Consider the following 19,861-nt stretch of genomic DNA (forward strand, 5'->3'; position numbering starts at 1 on the left):
CTTATGCAATCCAGTTATTTATGAGTAAGAATGGGTAGATAATATTTAAATGAATTTTCTTTTGAAAATATCCTATATTATGACCTATGAAATCCATGAGTAGGAATGGGTAGGTAATATTAAAAAAATATTTTTTGAAAATATTATAATTTATTACATTTCAACAGTTTGGGGTGGTTTTTGAGATTTCAGGCATCTCTAGAAGAGTTGGAGGTCATGAAAACTGACAAAAGGGTGGTCAAGTTTTGAACTCTTTATCTGGATGCCACCAGAGAGTGATTCGTAAGAGAAGGAAAATGTTTGAGTTATTTGAAAGTGAGTTAAGAGATAATTGAAGAATTATTGTCCTAAAGGGAGTACTTTTGATTTTGAATGGTCCACTTTCAAACCCATTGAAAAAAATACCTATGGTAGCCAACAAACTCACTCAATAGTATTAACATTGTTTTTTGCAATTTTTTGACACTGGAAGCAGTGTCTGGTATTGTTGCATGATCACAAAATGGTATACTATATTTGGAAGTTTTAGAGATACTTTAGTACCATCTAAATCTAAGTAATATATTGGGGCATAGTAGTACGTACAATGGTGCTGGGATACTGACCATAGGACCTGGGTTCAACCCACATAGGTCCTTTTTGGGCACTGTCAACTTAATGAATGTAATTATAAATAGTATAAGAATTTCTGAATGCAGAAAGTGTTTGAAAACAGCTTGAAAATAAAACTAATAAAATCATTAAATAGACTCTAATTTTGGATGCCACACACATGCTATATTAAAAGCTATCTGTGTGCAAACTTAGGAATGGAATTGATTGTGGTGAAATTGAGTTGAAAAGAGCATGGGTAATCCACAAAGCTGCTTTACATTTTTACTGTAGTAATTACATTTTTTTCACATTTTTCTTCAAATTTCAAATCTTGAATGGTGTCCAACCTTGTTAGGCAGCAAGAGGATGCAAATTTAGGCACCTAGATGCTACAGTTATTTCCTATTCCAAAAAAGATAAAGGTCACATTATGTGAGGACTGCAGAACAATAAGTTTGATATCCCACGCAGCTAAAGTTGTTCTCAGGATCATCAACAAAAGGATAGAGAGTAGGGCAAATGATTACTTAGGGGATGATCTGTTTGGGTTTGGGTTTAGGAAGGGGGGATGCATGCGCAATGCTATTGCAGTAATGAGATAACTAATCGAGAGAAATATAAAATACAATCAGGATGTATTTGCCTGTTTCATAGATTTTGCAAAGGCATTGGATAGCGTGAGTTGGGAGAAACTAATGAATATACTACAGAAAATACGAATAGAATGGAGAGACAAGAAACTAATCTGCAATCTGCACATGTCTCATTATGCTCAGGTGCGAGTGGGGAACAAGGGTTCCGGATGGGCAGTGTTAGGAAGAGGTGTAAGGCAGGGTTGCCCATTATCACCGTTGCTGTTCAACCTGTATGCAGAGGAAATGATTAAAGAGGCATGGGAAGAACTGGAGGTAGGAATGAAAGTGGGTGGGGAATTTGTAAAATCAGGTTTGCCGATAACCAAGCTTTAGTTTTTCAGTCAGCCAAGGGGTTGCAAGAATTACTGAGTGAATTGTAAACTCAGTGCGATAGATACGGGATGAGAATCAATACAAATAAAACAAAAGTTATGCGATTTTCCAGAAAGAGAAGGCTAAGCTAAACATTAAAATAGGAGGAAAAAACTGGAGCAGGTGGAACAGTTTACATATGTCGGAAGTGTTTTGGACCAAAATGGTCAAAGTAGAAGGGACATAAGGAGAAAAATTGCACTAGGTAAAAAGGTTTTCACAAGGAGGAGGTAGTTGATGACAGGGTTGTTGAGTAAGGATGGTGAGAAAAGGCTCAACAAAATTTTGATATGGAGCGTAGCAATGTATGGCACAGAAGTAAGATGATAGACTTAGGCTGGAGGCTTCTGACATGTGGGTATGGAGATGATGTAATGGACCTGAAGGAAAACAAATGAGGAAGATCTAAGTATGGTAGGTAAGGAGAGGGAATTATCGGGAGAAATCATAAAAGAGACAGGAAAAAAGGATGAAAGGCATACTGATCAGCTGTGGGTAGTTGAAGACTATGAGTTAGGAAAGAATGTTAGGCAAATGAGGAAGGGGCAGGAATAAAATAGGGATGTTGGATGGGATGAAGGAAGTACATAGAGATGGAGGGCTTTGTTGTAGAGCAGGATATTCGGCTGTGGTTTGTTAGGAAAAATAAAATATTTATTTGGTAGTTGGGTCCATCCAAAACCTACCTTAACCGGTAAATTACCTAACACCGGGGCCCGGATTTATGACACAATATGTGTATCCTAAATACGCCATAATTCAAAGTGCTAAAAGCGAGACAACTGGTAGAAGAATTTTCGCGATGGCAGGAGTGTATTATATATGTTAGCTACAATAACATTCGTTATTTCTTTGAGAGAGTACTCTTTTATTTGTAGAAAAAACGAAGGCTTTATTTACGCGAGGTGGGGAAAGGCGGAGCTTTCCTTAGGCAAGAGAAATTTGGTGTCTTCCGCATGACTGTAGTTTAACTCTCGTAATAACTTCATTTTATCAAATTATTGAATGCAGATATTTGAAATGTAGAGGTAAGAACATATTTCTTTATTCGGTGCCTCATTTCTTGGCTAAGAACATTTGCCTTTGTCATCGTGTTTGTATCCACGCCTCGTTTGTGTGTTTGTTAAATCTTATTTTGGTATATAAGCAATACGGAAAATAATCATCGAGCGTAATGTTGTGTTTTGAGAGATTAAGTATTTAGTAATGCCTTTAGTAAAAATGTAGTTGTCTGCATGAATGCAACTGGGTACTCATTGGTCGTTCGCCAAACCTTCGCAAAAGGAGTCGCCGTTTCACTGCGTAAACCCACAAAGTAATAAAGCCAGCAACCATGAAAATGCGCTGACAAAGACTAATTGCAGGATATACATTTAATTGACACAAAGCTTAACCTAAAAATATGAAGCATTTAGCAGGAAAATTACGCATGAATATCAATTAACTACAACCGATACTAGACATATCCTAAAACAATTAATGACAAGGATAAATTACCGCTGAAGTAGAATACCATGTAGTACGATAAAAAGTTGTAAATTATTGAAATGTAATACTATCAGAATAAATAAATGAAGCAAAATATAGAAGCTGGATAAGCTATAAATTTGACTATAGTCCGATAAGAAAAAACGAATACGAACCTGGCACCAAAAATCTCTCAAGTTACTAAATTTAAAAATATAAATCGAAAAATTATGTAAAATACTGCCAAATGAATTGTGGATTGAACTCAGAACTACGCGGTCTTTCAACTACACACAAATGTTTGCACAAACTATCCTAATTATCAAAATATTTACATTTGGATATCATTTGATTATTCTTAGCTACATAGATGGCAATACTGCTGCATACCTTTTCATTATGCTCCTAACATTTAGCCACCTAAAAGCATGCTTCCTAATGCCTTAGTGTCTCGATGCAGCTATACTCATTTTTGAATTCACTGTGATCAGCTCAGTTCTTCCCGCCTATGCAGATTTGACATATCACGTTTCAATGTGTATGTTGCAATGGCAGTCAGTGGCCAACGTGAAAGGCTTGTTAGCCAGCTCCTTCATCACCCCATCGTAAACTGCTGGCTTTATGGAAGTATGAAGACTGTAGAAGCACTGTATTTGAAATAGATTCGTTTAGCACCAAGTCACATTATTATTTGTAACCGCTTCTATGGATCAGATGTAGGTCAATTAGTATTCTTAATCTAGGCAGAAAATTTGTTGCCATTACACCTGACCATTATGATGTTATCATATATTTTTCAGGAAAATGTCAGGCCCAGCTCTTATAGAGAATCTTAAAGATCAAACGTATGAAGAAGTTTTACAAGGAGAGGGGGAAATAAATGTGTATATTGATTTAGATTCTGAGTATATGTCTCCAGAGGATTGTTCACTTGAGACATATGATTACTACAATGCACCACCTTCCCCAGAAAATGAGGGGTTTCAATCAGGACCAGAATGGGATGAAGATGATTCTAATGGGTACATTGTAGATTTCAAGTCAAACATCATTGAAGACTCAAAGGTAAAATAACCACATTCGTAAGTGTTTTCATTACACTGGTTTGTACGTCAAAATGCAATTTCATGCCCCAAGATTTGCATGGTTTGTATAAAAATTATTGGAAAAATAGATTTCAGTTATTGCTATAATGCCCCAAATTCATCAAAATATATCCCTTAAGCATGGACAAACTTTTGCCAACAACTTTTCCATGACTCGACGGCTCCCTGGTAGGAGGATTCCGGAAGGTCCTTTGGGGTCTCGTGGAAGCTTCTTTGACGGCACTTTGGGTCCCATGGTGGTGTCATTTGAGGGAGGATTTCACTCTTGAGAATAGGAAATAGTCTGCTGGTTCCAATTCACGATCGTCCGAAAAGTCGGGATCTTCTTTAATGCATTGCAGAAGGTATTCTCAAGCAGACCCTCAACTCAGCTTTTACCAATACTTTTTATACAAACCTTGCATTGGAGCCTAGTTATCAGTAAACTAAGAGTACTGTTCTTGAATATCAATACATCCAATAGATACTAAAATGATATAAAATTTTTTGCATTGTATTATATCTATCCTTCCATTACTGAAATGTTTAACTTTCTAACCAATACTTTTTTTCTTTCAGTGTTTTAAGGAACTGCCAAAAGGTTAGTTAAGGATAAAATTTATCAGTATTCATCTCCACGAATAGGATTTATATTTGAATGTATGTTTTAATGCATTGACCAGCACTAAGATGTAGAAAAATGTTTGCATTTACTTTAAATTATCGCATTTTCCCATCGATAACGCACGCGTTATCTATACAAAAATGTTCAGATGATCGGTAAAATGACGATGCGTGTTATGTAATGAAAATTGAAAAAATCCAAACAGACGTATTTTTACACACACTACATATAATTTTTACGCAAATATATATCTGTAAATACAGATGCTCGGCATCTATCACGTTCAAGATAACTGCGAAGCCCTGGGCGCGCGGTATCTATACAAATTCATCATAACTACAAAGTTCTGGGTGCGCGTTATCGATGGGAAAATACGGCAATATGTCAAACTGGATGTTTAACGTGTTCATGTATCGTGATGATGCATTTCAAGTCACGTGAAAATTTCAGGTGTTTTTAAAAAATCCTTAACTGTAGAGGATGGCAAAAAGAATCAAAATATAATTTTTTTTAACTGAGTATATGTCAGAGTTTTCTGAATGAAATTAGTCTTTTATTTTTCTCTTGCCACTAAGTATAATTTTTTTTTTTTACCATCCACATTTATGTTCGAGAACTCAAGTGCACAACTCTCATGTAATATTTAGTGTAATTAAACCAGCAAAACTAAAAGTATGATGACTCCCAAAACTTGAAGTTGAAAAAACAGACCCTGATAAAATTGGTAGAAGTAATACTCCACCAAGTGTAAAGGGACAGATGGCCATCTATAAACTTTAAATAAAGATTATTAATGACAAATATGGTGCATCGCGCTGCATGATCTGAAAACTTGGTATTTGAGGCAGGTGAAGCAGAGACCTGAGAAATATGGTTATGGAGAAAATTATTTGAATAGTGAAGTCTGAAAAAAATTCTTAACTCATGGCAGGAGAAGAGGGGAAGTTATTAAAATGAATGAAGGAGATAATGAGAGTTAATGAGATTTAAATGATATGGGCAGAAAAATATCTTGATGAAAAATTCTGATGGTCATCTGAATCCTCTTCATTTTCATTTCTCATTCTGTCAAACACTAAGTATTACTATATTATAACATTTCTCAATGATTGAAGTAGACACAGATGATTCATTCTTTTCATTTTTATATATTTCATATAAAATACAATTTACCAGCCTAATAACCCATTTTATCTGGGTACGTTTTTTAAAAGTTTTTCTCTCGGTTCAATAGAATTTTTAATTTAAAAAAAATCGGCATTTAATCCAAGCTCTTGATATAATTACATTTGAAACACATGCATAAAGAAGGAGAGTGATAGCCAGGAAACTTAAAGAATACTTTCACCTGTATTCAGACAAATAAGTTTGTGTGTTATAATGTTTACGATATTTAGGACTCTAATGCATTAAAATGTTGTTTTTGTTGCATCAAAGGGACCTCTTTGAGTTTTGACACTTGAATTGAGATTTTTTAAATGTATTCTGTTCAGTTTCCGAATCATTGACAGATTCATTATCGAAATTAGTGACAGTGTGATGCACCAAGGGGTAAAATAATGGTGCATAGGGGCGACATATCATTTAACCAATTGAGCCCTAAATGTCTTGAAAGGTAGATAACTATTCAAAATTTGGTTTATATCAATAGAACATTATGAACGGCATAGGTTATATATGAATACAAAAAATTCTGGCTTTTTACATTAAATGAGGAAAACATTGAAATTAATGGTATCCAATGAGGTAGTTGGCAAGTATATGAGCTATGAAAAGGTGTAGCGTTAAATGTAAAATATGCCAATGCCCACTATACTAAATTAGTTTCAACAAGCCATTGAAAGATACAAATAACAATAATAACATTTCCAGACTATAAATAAATGAATAGATTGAAAATTCCATTTTTGCAGTAATTACTACAAAAAGAGGAAGACAAAAATATGAGAAGAAAAAGAAGGAAGGTGATAAATGTACAAAAGTGAGTCCGGATAAGCGCCTGCATACATTGAACAAAAATAGAATATCAAGAAAAGAAAGGTAAGTGATGAAAGTAATTTATATATTTACTCTTAGTCATAGCAGCTAAAATGTGCAGAGAAAACAACATGGTTTGGATAATTACCTTAGAAAAGACAATCTTTCTGCTATATTTTAAATTTATCATTATAATTCATATATATATATATATATATATATATATATATATATATATATATATATATATATATATATATATATATATATATTTTATTATTATTATTAGGTAATCTACCGGTTAAGGTAGGATTTTGGATGGACACAGCTACTAAATAAATATTTTGTGACCCCTAACACAACACAAAATCCAGTATCCTAGTCTACATCAGGTCCCTCTTCATGTCTGAGTACTTTCTTCCTCCTTTCATCCCATCCAACATCCCGATCCTGTTCCTTCCCTTTCCTTGTTTGCCCAACATTCTTCCCTCTATTACAGTCTTCAACATCGCACTGCCAGTCAAAACCTCCTCATCCACTTTTCCTGCCTCCGAAGGATTTCTCCCAACAAACCCCTCTCTTCGCCCACCATACTAAGTACTTCCCCATTTGTTTTCTTCTCCGTCCATTTCACCTTTTCCATTCTTCTCCACACCCACATTTCAAAAGCCTCCAGTCTACGTCTATCCTCCTGCTTCAATGACCACGTTTCCGCGCCATACATATCTACGCTCCATATCAAAGTTTTTACAAGTCTTTTCTTAATATCCTTACTCAACATCCCTGTCATCAACTCCCTCCTCCTTGTGAAAGCCCCTTTACCCAGTGCAATTCTTCTCCTTACCTCCCTACTCTTTGACCATGCTGGTCCAAAACACTACCGAGATACGTAAACTGTTCTACCTGCTCTAGTTTTTGCCCTCCTATTTTAATGTTTAGCTTAGCCTTTTTCTTTCTAGAAAATCGCATAACCTTTGTTTTATTGATATTGATTCTCATCGCATACCTGTCTCCCTGCATTTCCAATTCACTCAGCAATGCTTGCAACCCCTTGGCTGACTGACATAATAAAGCTTGGCCATCAGCAAACCTTACTGATTTTACAAATTCCCTGCCCACTTTCATTCCTACCTCCAGTTCTTCCCATGCCTCTTTTATCATTTCCTCTACAAATAGGTTGAACAGCCATGGTGATAATGGACAACTGTGCCTTACACCTCCTCCTGACACTGCCCAGCCGGACTCCCCATTCCCCACTCGCACCTGAGCAGTCTGAGACATGTACAGGTTGCGGATTAGCCTCCTTTCCCTCCAATCTATTCCTATTTTCTGCAATATACTCATTAGTTTTTCCCAATTCACTCTATCAAACGCTTTTTCGAAATCTACGAAACTTGCAAATACCTGCTGGTTTTGTTCTATATTCCTCTCGATTAATAATCTCATTACTGCAATGGCATCACGTGTACCTGTCCCCTTCCTGAACCCAAACTGATCATGCCCTAAGTAATCATTTGCCCTACTCTCTATCCTTTTGTTTATGATCCTGAGAACAACTTTAGCTGCGTGGGATATCAAACTTATTGTCCTGTAGTCCTCACATGATGTAGCCTTTACCTTTTTCGGAATAGGAACTAAAACTGATCTCACAAAGTCCTCCAGCCAGATTCCTTCCTCATAAATACTACGAATATAGCTTCTTCCTCTCCAATTTCCTAAATTTTCGTAAACATTTCAGTAGTTCCACAGGAATGTTATCCACCTTCAAGGTCTTATTCAGCTTCATCTCCCTTAATGCCCTTTCTATCTCATCGTCGAGTATGCCTGGACCTAAGCTATGATCCTCTATGTCATGTTCCTTTTCTATGTCTAACTTTGTTGGTCTAAGTTTGTAACTATACAATTCTTCTATATATTCCTTCCATCTCTCTTGGATCTTTCCTGTGTCAACTATTATCTTACCCGCCTTATCTCTAACTGTTACCATAGATCTTCCTTTCTTTTTTCCTGATAAAGATTTATCATTGCTGGACAGCACAACTATTTCACCCTTCCTCTGCCAACTTTCCATATCCTCACACTGCGTCTTCCACCATGCTTCCCTTGCCCTATTTGTTGCCCACCTCAATTCATTGTTTAACTCTTTGTACTTCATTTTGCCTGACTCTGTTTCCATTTTCTCCTCTCATCCATCTTTGTAAGCATCTCATCCGTGATCCATGGTTTCCTAGTCCTTCTCATGTCAACGGTTGCAACAGTGTCTTTTGTGGCTTGCAATAACCCTTTCTTGGTACTTTCCCAGTTTTCTTCGACAGTACTTAGCTCTTTACCATCCTCCGTTATTTCCTCTATCGCCTGTTGGTACTCCTTCCTTTTCAATCCATTTATTGCTTCTACGTTCCATTTTCTAACCTGCAGCCCCTGCCTTATCTTTTTTAAGCGGACGATACATTACATAAATATATACATATACATATATATATACACACACACACACATATATATATATATACACACATATACACTGACCTAATTAATATTCTTCTTTCTATCATAACCTTCAACATCCTCCTGTTTCTCATATTACCTCCAACTACTTTTTTGCCTTTGAATTTTATCTATCAGCATCCTCTCTTCTGCCACTATATTTAAAACTTGACCATTTATCTTTTATGTGTGTCCAACTGGTTTTTTAAATTCTTCTCCGCATCCACCTCTCTCAAAAGCCTCTTATTGACTCTCATCCTCCTGCTTGAAAAACCACATTTTCAAACCATGCAGCCGTACTAATCTTTTGCTAATTTTTTTACTTAGTTTTTTCTGTCATTGTCCTTATTCTTGTGAAAAATTCTTCTGCCAAAACAGTTCTTCTCTTCCTAAGCTGATTTTCCCACAAAACTCTGCCAAAATACGTGAACCAATCCATTATTACAGTATATTCCCTCCTTCCATAAAGCTTACCTTAGCCTTCCAAATTCATTGAGAATCTCATCCCAACTATTGAAAGTCTAATTAAATTATATGTAGGTAATGATGGACTTGAGTAATTATAATTTTATAAATGTCAAGAGCTAAGATACCTCAGCAAAAGTACCATCGGGTAATAATATTCAGCAAAGCAAAAAAAAATGGTAAACATACCTTGACAAGCTATGATCCATAATGTCATGAAGATTACAGTGCTGTATACAGCAATCTTGCATGATGCCAAGCTTGGTCTGGTAGTGTTTTATTATTTATTTTACCGTATTTTCCAATCGATAACGCGCATCTATACAAAAATGTTCAGATGATTGAAAAAATGACGATGCGCGTTATGTAATGAAAATTGAAGATCCCAAACATTTACATACCCATGTACATAATAATTTAAAGAAGTGTGTCTCAAAAATAGTCTGAAAGCCTACCTTTCTAATTGCATTCTTTTTCATACAGATCTGCTACTTTTACAGTTATTTCAACTCACAATTCCATGAGATAAAGAAGAAACATAATTTCTTTACTTCATTTAATCTAATACGTAGTACATCTTTATTCTAATATATAGTACTTCACGTAATCGGAGAGTGCGTCACATTATACACACGTACGTATAAATATATGGCAGCCTAGGTCGATCACTCGAATCCAAGAAATTCGTCACCTGAATCACAATTAAATGCATTTATTATCTCACCTGGCACATCACCGAGTTCGTTCTCCGAAGTTAACTCTTCCTCATCTCCTAGCACTGGCGTTGAAATATTGCCAAAAGCTTTTTCAAATCCATTTTTTACACAAGACACTCTAACTTCCTACCAACTTTCCAGGATCCACCGGTTTATTTCTTCAAAAGACACACTTTTAATCATTCTCGATCCTGTGTAGTCTTTCATACCAGGCATGATCCACTTTTCCCAACTATTTCGTGAAAGGAAATCACCTCGCGATTTCCTTTCACGAAAATGATGGCTTCTAGCTTAAACATCGGTGTATGCTATTTTCTTCTCCATGGGTAATTATCTTGAGAAAATTATTTATTACAAAAACTTAACTCAATTCACGTTTGAAACAATTACCATGTAGGCGGCACTTTCATAGTGTGTGTGTAGAACAGCTGAAAGCCGATACTAACAAAGTGAAATAAAACAAGAAAATTCTATTTCATTCATTGTCTTATTTTTTTGTATTTGATTTGCTGGAGGTTACTTTATATGGCAAATAAAAGGGCACAAAAACCTGTGTCTCGTTTCGACTTAAGCATCATAGCGAAAAAGCAGAAGGCGGCATATTGTGTTGGCTTGTGAATATTGTTTATATTTTGATCCTGATGTGTTGGAATGAATTTAAATACCTGGCTCTTATCTTCTGTGTACTTACGGTAGATATAGCCACATGTAATTATGATTTCATATATTCATTGGTTGTAACCATTTATTAGAGAAGCGTGGCATCTATATACGTTCAAGATGAGAAGCCCTGGGCGCGTGGTCTCTGTACGAATTCATGTCAACTACCAAGTTCTGGGTGCACGTTATCGATTGGAAAATGCGGTACTTTGTATGATCAATGTGCATTTCCAGTTACAACTAATTAATTGGTCAGCTGTTTTCTTTCATCAGAAATTAATACCATTTTATTATCATTATTCAAAGTTTCAATATTTTGAACTATCATGGGGTTTACCTGTAAGTAAAAGAATATTTAAGTATTATTTTTCAAAGAATTTTACATCCAGGAGCAGTTCACAATCTTTCATAGCATTATGATGGAACAATAATTCCCAGTTGACTAAAAATAGCCCCTAGGAAGAATTGAATGGTGATTAGTAAAAAATGGAAGTTTGGTTTGTTAACCAGATAACACAAAATTGTTCAGTGGACATTTAGGGATTATTATAACCAGATTGCCTTCCCCATTAATTACAATTATGACTTGGTGAAAGGGATTGTGCCTTCTGATGGCACCTAGATCTGTTCTGGTGAAATGAATGATAATTTCTCTTGGTAGGGCCACCCATTCCAGTTAGGTTGAATGGTAGGATCCACATAAAAGGGAGTTCATGGAACTTCTGATCTTCGGTGAGGAGACTGCAAAGCCATGTAACTTCAGTTGGTTGGATGGCCTTATTAGTGAAGATGTATTGTTCAAATCACAATTGGAATGTCAATGGGAATCGTCAGAAGCAGTGAAACAAATATTGTGAATAAGAAAATACAATGAGATAAGTCTCATCAAAAGAATGTCTACAATCCCAATGAAGTTGGGAGTTTAAGTTAAAGCCAATAAATTTGGCAGACTCAGCCTGAGGCAAAGTTTTTTCCATCTAAAGGAATATTTAGCACTAGGGTAGGTGTGTTTTGAGACCAAATATCTTGCTTTGTGACTTTTCGACATTGATTTTAAGAAGATTGTGATGGGTCCACGAATTGATTTTCTGTGTGGCGAAACTGCAATGGTGAACGAATTCCTGAGTAGAGGCATAGGAAAATATATAATATTAGTGTCACAGGATATTAATGGGGAATATTACCAAGTTTATATGGGAGATCATTAATATATGGAAATAACAGAATAGGCCCCTGAACAAGAGTCCTGGGGAACACCTGGATTAATCGCTTATGGAACAGTAAATAGGAAAAGAATCACAAAACCATTGATTACAGATGAGATGAATAGAGATATAAATGAGAGGAAAATGGAATAATGTAAACAGGAGAAGAAATAAGAAAGTGCAAATAAAGAAAAATAAACTGGGTTGGTAAATTAAGGTGGAAAAAAAGCACGGAGGACTCTGCAAGGACATGGGAAGTTTACAAAGGAATTGCTAAATTGGTGTCCTGTACATGAAAGTGAGATATTTCTCAGGGAGCAGGAAGAGATTGGGCATACAGACTCTAAAAGAAAAATACTGGGCAAATGAATGAACATCTTGCAGATGATAGGAGTAGATTGGAGAGATAGATGATTTATTCAAACATGTGCATGTCTCAGACTGTATGGGTGTTGATGGCAAACTGAGAGTTGGAATTGGCAGTACTAGGCAAAGGGAATGATGGGGATACCCATTTTAACCTCTTTTTTTAATAATCTTTTATATATATATATATATATATATATAGTGTATATATATATAAGTATATATATATATAACTATATATATATAGTATATATATATACATATATATATATACACATATATCTATATATATATATATATATATACACATATATCTATATAGACGTAACACGGAAGTGCCGAAATATATATATATATATATATATATATATATATATATATATATATATATATATTCTGAGGAAATTGTTAGTGAGAAACAGGAAAGGCTGGAGACTAGAACGAAAGTAGATGGGGGACTCTTCAAATCAATTAGAATTGTGGATGATCAAGTTTTAAATAGCCTATCATACAGGGACTATTGTAATTGCTGTGACCATTTAAAAAACCAATATAGTTGGTATGATATGAAAATCAATGTATGGTAAATGGTTAGGAGGTTTTCGGGAAGGAGGAAACTGTATTGATAATTTTTGGCTAAACAGGAAGATATTATCGAATTTTTTATTGAAATATCCTAACTGTCCTCCATGTTCAGTGACTCAGGACCTGTGAATGTAACTCAATGATTATAGGAGGGATATCATCAAAATAGTTAATCTATGATAAATACACATTGTACTCACTTAAGCCATTATGTTTCCATGATCCCAGTTAAAACTGCTTTACAAGGTCGATATTATCCAAAGAACTTCAAGCATCATCACTACCAATTGCAAGATGATTTTTAAGTGAAATATTCCTTTCTTTTAGAGTGATACTGGAGCTTCAGATTTTCCATTGTGGCTGAAATATTAGAAACCATAAAACATTAGGCAGTGAAATTACAAATGTATAATTTAAAAAAAATCGTCAAAAATTAAAATCTTACCCAGAAGATGTAGAATAAATTTCAGGAGCAAGTATTGTTAATCTACCTCAGTAGGTCAGCAGCATACACTTCTTCTGGAGAACTTGCCTTCAGCATTGTATGCTTATGGCAAAGAAATTGTTGAGCACAATAGAAATTTTTTATTAAAAGTAATTAATTAAAGTAATTTATTAAAATTTGCTGTCTTCAGGTTAACTTTATGGAATTTACCCAACATATTGAAATGAAATAAGTAACTTTGTCATACCACATATGCTTCATTTAGAACACAACCTAATTTTTCACATTTGATGTCATCATCAGGTGGTCCTCACAGAAAACAACTTTGTGTATATGCCTTCAGAGCAGGCGATGGGGAGGTTGGTTCGAGTGAGGTAAAAGGGTTAAAATGTGGATGGCAGGGAAAGGAAAGGGAAGTACAGCAATCAGTGTCAATCATTGGCTGTTAATGGGGGTTTGTTTGGGAGGGGGATATCCCCTGTAGGGAGCACTGGAGGTGAAAGAGTTATAGAGCTAGGATGGGGAAGTAGGAGGGATACGAAATTTCATTAGCAAGTTCATTCTAGCAATGGGCATTGAGTCTACGGTCGTAAATTTTCAAAATGGAGAATTCCAGTCTCAAAGCACTTTAGTTGGGGTCACGTTCAAAGAGGTGCTTGGCCAAGAGAGATGTTATAAACAATTCTTAATACATGTTTTGTCGTCCTTTATCCTTTCTTTAAATTTCCATCCCGTTTGCCCAACATACAATGCTCGTATTTAGTGGAACACTCAAGGGCACTTTAATTCATACACTCCGCTCCTCGTTGTCTTTGGGAAATTTGTCTTTAGCGTGTGAGATCAGGTGTTTTTAAATAAAGTGTGTGTGGAATTACAAAGTTACTTATTTCATTTGAAGAAGTAATTTTGTGAGGGGACAATTATTCTAGCCAGCTTATCTTGTCTGAGATTTGGCATTAGCCCACTCTTTACAAATGAAGCCAAGGGATCGCCCAGTTAAACATCACATTGGATGAATGGCATACTCCATTACCCCAGTACCCCATACTCCAGTACCCTTCACATGGCACCCAAGTAGGGATTGGGATTCCTCTGAAAAACTCTACAACCACCGGGATTCGAACCCAGACACTAAAGGTGAGAAGTAGTACAAGCCACTGAACTAACCCAAACCCAAAATACATATGCATTTATTTTGCATTTAACTATGGATTTTTCAGTGTTTGCCTCCAGTGTTAGTCAGGTGGGTAATTTGCTTGCCTGCATACCCAAAGGTTGTAGGTTCCAGTTGCCCTTTAGGTATGGGCGATGTGCAAACTCTGGTGATTCAGCACCTGGTTAACCTGATGTCAAGGTAAGAATTATCAATATGTACCCTATGGACACACTACACTGACTACACAAGGCATCTGAAGAGCAAAGAAAACTAAATATTTTGTTATAAAAACTATATAATAAGTAGTCAATTCTAATGATAGCCATTATGTTATTTCTTTGCAGATATGGTGAAAGGAAGAGGCTGAAATCCAGTGCTTTTCTCATCCATTAATAGTCACCTGTTATGTGTCATCCTACTTAGAATATGACATTTATTTTTGTTAAATATTTTTGTAGCCATTTATTATTCTTTTCATTGGATTAAAAAAAAGGAATTTCATGATAAACTGATTTTTTATTCTCAAGATATACAACCTGAAAACTTACAAATATATGCTCCAAGACAGGCATTACAATGCACAGATAAAAATCATGTACTGTAAGGATGAGAGTTAGTGCAACTCTACAGCAACATCACTTGCATACATGAGCTAGTTGAAAACATTGCACTATGATGAACAGTCAGCTGAGGAGAGGCAGGAAGGATGTCACAACTTGCTCTTGGCAGAATTAGAATTAAAGTGGGAAGACATCTTTTTTCCATCATACAGAATAGTCCACTTTAAATTGTTGGCTGCTCGAGCATTTGACAACCACCACCAATGCCACTGGATGTCAAATTATAAAATTACAGAAACAATATCTGCCGAATCCCTTTCGCATGCCAAAAAATATATCAAAATAATGCTCGATCTTCCCAAATAAAAAATAGCCCTGCTGGTGATTTTAATCTTGCAGTTTCAATTGAAAAAATACATAAATAAAGGTAATGTCTGCAAAAAAATAACTCTTTATGGGAGATACAAACATCATTTGTTTGCAGATACTATTACCCTCACCCAAACATGACTAGATTTTAACAGCAAAATATATTAAAAAAAAAAAAGAATGAGTACACTATGTGCTGAGAAATACAGGGTTTCTAATGACTATCCACAAATTTGAGCTTTGTGACAGCTTCATAAAAGATCTCAGACTCTTTCAATCAAGTGAACGAAACAAAAAAATAATGAAATAAGACACTAGAAATGAATCTCCCATCTGTGATTTCACAATTCCATTCCGAATATATAAAAACCACCAGTGAATAATCATAAATTTTCCTACCCAAAAAATAAAGTAACTCTGGCATAAACAATGCATAAATAACACTGGTATTAAAACAAATTACACATCATTTTCTCCTCATGTTTCACATCTATAGATATATTTCGTATTTTTTGCCCTCGTGTTTGATTTTCAATTCAACATGGGACCAAAACAAAATTTTCAATGGTAAATATGCTTCCAATCCCAAGGCATGATGAAATTCAGTCGTTAATCCGTTAGATGATTGCTATTCATCAAATTTAATTTAATTTCTGTAGGCTTAGAATAAATTACCTCAGAATTGAGATTATAACATTTAGGTAAGAATTTGTTCACAAAGAAGACACCCAATTAAACTCAAAATTCCACAATAAAAATTATCCCATCCAAAGGGAGGTATTAAAAGTCTATGAAAGAGGGTGGAATCAGCCAGGAACATTTAGAACAGGGCTCACAAACATACAAAATACTTTTTTTAAAGTCTTATGGGAACATGAAACCAGGCCAATTAAGGGTCATGGCTCTTATTTTTTTGGTCACATAAAAAAAGTTGAAAGAAAATAGAGGAAAAATGGAAGGAGGTAATGTCTTAAGCCATATGATGTTCAAGAAGAGCACACAACTCTGGACTAAATCACATCCCTGTTCTATTACTTCCTTAGTTTCTCTTCAGTGAAAGAAGGGGACTGCAATGAAGGTACGATGACATGACTAGAATGTTTTGAATTTAAGTCCAATAAATATCAATAGAAAGATGTTAATAAACAATAAATATATCTCAAAAGGTTCAAGGTTCTTGTATCATTTCCACATCATCTTTGGTAAATCCTCTCGCTATTAACAGACAGGAGTACTGGCATTCTTATAAAGCAGGCACTATCTCTATGTCACAGCTCAACCACTGGTATCTCACATAAAAGCTGGAGTCTTCCGCAATGCGGCCAACTGGTCGAGCTTGCATTGGCTAACCACTCACACTTCACTCTCAAGGCCATAAACCATCCACAGATAGATCTCTTCATGAAAGGGTCCGTTTGGTTCATTTTCATTGCCCTTCCACTCCACAGCACAAGACCCACCATTCAACCGTCTCAAGAGAGAGTTTCAGCTCAAATATCAACGCACTCTTTGCAAAATGTCAACAATTGCTCCTTCCTGCAGAGATATTTACACCAACAACACGGTCTCTTTTCCTGGTGGAGGGCCCTCCACGCCTTGCAGAATGCTATCAGGATTTGTACGTGCGAATGACATCCTTGATGAGAGCGCGACACAAAGGACAGTGGCCGCCGCCCTTGCCCCTCCACTGCTGCAATGCACATTCATAGCACATGCACATGTGGCCACACATGTAAAGTACACTGTCTATTGGGCGCTCATAGCAAATTGAGCACTCACTCCCTGCACCACCACTTCCTCCGGCACCACTCATCATGGTACCAGTACGGCCTCCACTCGATTCCAAGGTAGAGTATGAGGTTGTGGCTGACACTGGCTGTGGGATTAAAGAATAAAAAAAAAGACATTTAGAAAAATTCAATTCCGAACACATGTAATGCCAAAACACTAGTAGTTTGGCTAAAAAGAACTTTGACTGATTACCCCAGTTGATTAATTATTGTAAAATCCAACATGAGATTAGTAAAACGGTATTATGAATCATGTTAAACAAAATTTAGCATCAAATAATTTCTCATGATGACCTTGTACTAATAAACATCAGTTCTTCAGGTGATAATTATTCTCTCAAAACCAAAGTAAGATATCCAACTAGAGGAGAAATCTTTTCTTCCGATATCACAAGATTATATAATCTTACACTGGATTCAATCCTGCATTTTTTAACCAAGTCCTAGCATTGATCACATCCTTTTAGGGGAATATAAGTATGTACCCATTTGATTCCGTGGGATTTTGAGAACTTATAAATCAAAATTGAGTGTGCAGTATCTTTCTAAAATTTAAAGACTTCAGGAGTAGACAACACATAGAAAGGTACTTCATTATAGCTAGGCTCTAAGTAGTACCAAATATCAAAATTGGTTGGCCACACACGAATCTGTAATAGACATATTACCGACCAAATTACAGCAATGTTCCACTTGTTAAACTTACTTCTAACCAGGTTCTAATGTATCACATCATCCTCAGATCAGACTACTTATAATACTTTTGAAGCTTGGTCAGAAATAAATTATATGACTAGTGGAATATTACAATTATTCGGCCAGCATTATATGCTACATGTCCAATTAATGATGCCTGGAACTATGCAATTCATTTGCACTAAGTACAATGAAAGAGATTTTGGCATTGCCATCCACTGCCGATGTAAGGCACTTCAAGAGTTATCAAATGACATACCACGGTTTAAAATGCAGCTGACTGACTCCCCCTGTGGTACATCAATTCCCTACTAGACAATGTGGGTTCCTATTCCAATCAATTTCATTGCCTGATGCAAAAATGGAAGTGAAATCATCCCCTTGAACCAACTAATTCAATTCACCCTTTGAGAGCTGGCGATGGTAGAGGAAACATCCTCCGCAGAGCAAATAGCCGAGTTTACTCACCTCAATGTAAGTATGGCTATAAGTTGAGAGCAGCGTCCCAGAGCCTGAGGGTGGTATTGCCACCACAGAAAGGGAAGACGAGGACGACATGTGTGGCATGCGATGGTTCTGATGGTGGCCAGACTGCTGCTGCGATCCCTGATGCGACTGCTGAGCCCCATGCCCGTGAGACTGCTGGGAAGACTGACTCTGCTGCTGTTGGTTCAGGTAATTTGACTGGGCAGGAGGGAGGTTGACAACTAGGACGCCACTGCCTGGCGTTGGTGATGCAGACGATGCTGGCGAGGAGGACTGGTGTGATGATGAGTGGTGGTGGTGTGAGGAATGATGGTGTGGATGGTGATTGGGATGCGCTGGAGAAGGACTAGTGGTGCCGGAGATGGAAGTCACGGGTGTCAGGACAACACTCGGAGCTGGATGATATGGTGGGGGGGCTGGGTGGTCAGAAGACGAAGGCAAGCAGACCCTGAGCCTACTCAGGTTCGGAGCTTGTAACTGCTGGTCTCCTGGCCGTGAATTTGGCCACGATGTAGCTGGAGATGATGACACCACACAGGAAGACATTCCTGTAATTTAATCACAAATTAATGGGCTGAAGAGGGGTTCATATAAAATAAGAATGCATTTTTTTTACTTTAGTCACATTTTTATTTGACAATACCATCAGAACTAGAAAAATAGCACGCAAATACCCTATGCATTTCACCAGCTAGCTGACTTGAAAAGTTCATGAATGTTTTATTTACAATCAGACTAGTATGATTAGAAATCATAAGGCTCCCTTAACCATCTCAGTGCAGATAATTTTGTCAGCATCCCATGCTTTGGGTTCAGAGTTAACTTTTCTCCGCAGATTACTTGTCAGACAGGATTTTACAATTTGGGTGAAGGGTATCATTAGAATACTTTACCTGAAGTTGATGAAGGTATCTGAGGCACAGGAGATGGTGATGTCGTAGGTGGCTGTGGTTCTATGAAGCTTCCAGTTATACGTATCTTCTGAGTTGTTCCATAAACATCAAAAAATGCCCAAAGTTCTAATGTATGGTCTACATGCATTCTTACTTCAGGTGGTGAGCCATTTTTAGATATGAGTACTTCACCTGAAATTGAGAGAATAAATTTAATTGAAGGCATA

General features: G+C 36.4%; 2 protein-coding genes across 3 annotated transcripts in view; one reads left to right on the forward strand and one right to left on the reverse strand.

Annotated features, from left to right (window-relative positions):
• The first annotated feature begins 3,700 nt into the window (after positions 1-3,700).
• On the forward strand, positions 3,701-15,310 carry LOC139694349 (uncharacterized). The gene is made up of 5 exons (XM_071592853.1): positions 3,701-3,784; positions 3,869-4,133; positions 4,733-4,754; positions 6,692-6,818; positions 15,185-15,310. The coding sequence occupies exons 1-5, from the start codon at positions 3,774-3,776 to the stop codon at positions 15,231-15,233; spliced, it is 474 nt and encodes a 157-aa protein (XP_071448954.1). The 5' UTR covers positions 3,701-3,773; the 3' UTR covers positions 15,234-15,310.
• Positions 15,311-15,361: 51 nt separating this feature from the next.
• Positions 15,362-19,861, reverse strand: part of neur (E3 ubiquitin-protein ligase neur) — a 75,464-nt gene continuing 70,964 nt past the window's right edge. For both annotated transcript variants that reach the window (XM_071592183.1, XM_071592181.1), the window contains exons 8-10: positions 19,635-19,826; positions 18,724-19,289; positions 15,362-17,645 (exon numbers count right to left, since the gene is read on the reverse strand). In XM_071592183.1, the coding sequence (XP_071448284.1) occupies positions 17,379-17,645; positions 18,724-19,289; positions 19,635-19,826 (1,025 nt within the window). In that variant the 3' untranslated portion in view covers positions 15,362-17,378. The remainder of the gene's footprint in view (positions 17,646-18,723; positions 19,290-19,634; positions 19,827-19,861) is intronic.

This window comes from Hetaerina americana, unplaced genomic scaffold (genome assembly GCF_022747635.1).
Source record: "Hetaerina americana unplaced genomic scaffold, ioHetAmer1.1.p SCAF_5, whole genome shotgun sequence".
NCBI classification, from domain to species: Eukaryota; Metazoa; Arthropoda; class Insecta; order Odonata; family Calopterygidae; genus Hetaerina; species Hetaerina americana.

Coding starts and splice junctions, on each gene's coding strand:
- LOC139694349 (XM_071592853.1), top strand. Junction 4,134..4,732: donor ACATCATTGAAGACTCAAAG/GTAAAATAACCA, acceptor TTTTTCTTTCAG/TGTTTTAAGGAACTGCCAAA. Junction 6,819..15,184: donor AGAATATCAAGAAAAGAAAG/GTAAGTGATGAA, acceptor ATTTCTTTGCAG/ATATGGTGAAAGGAAGAGGC.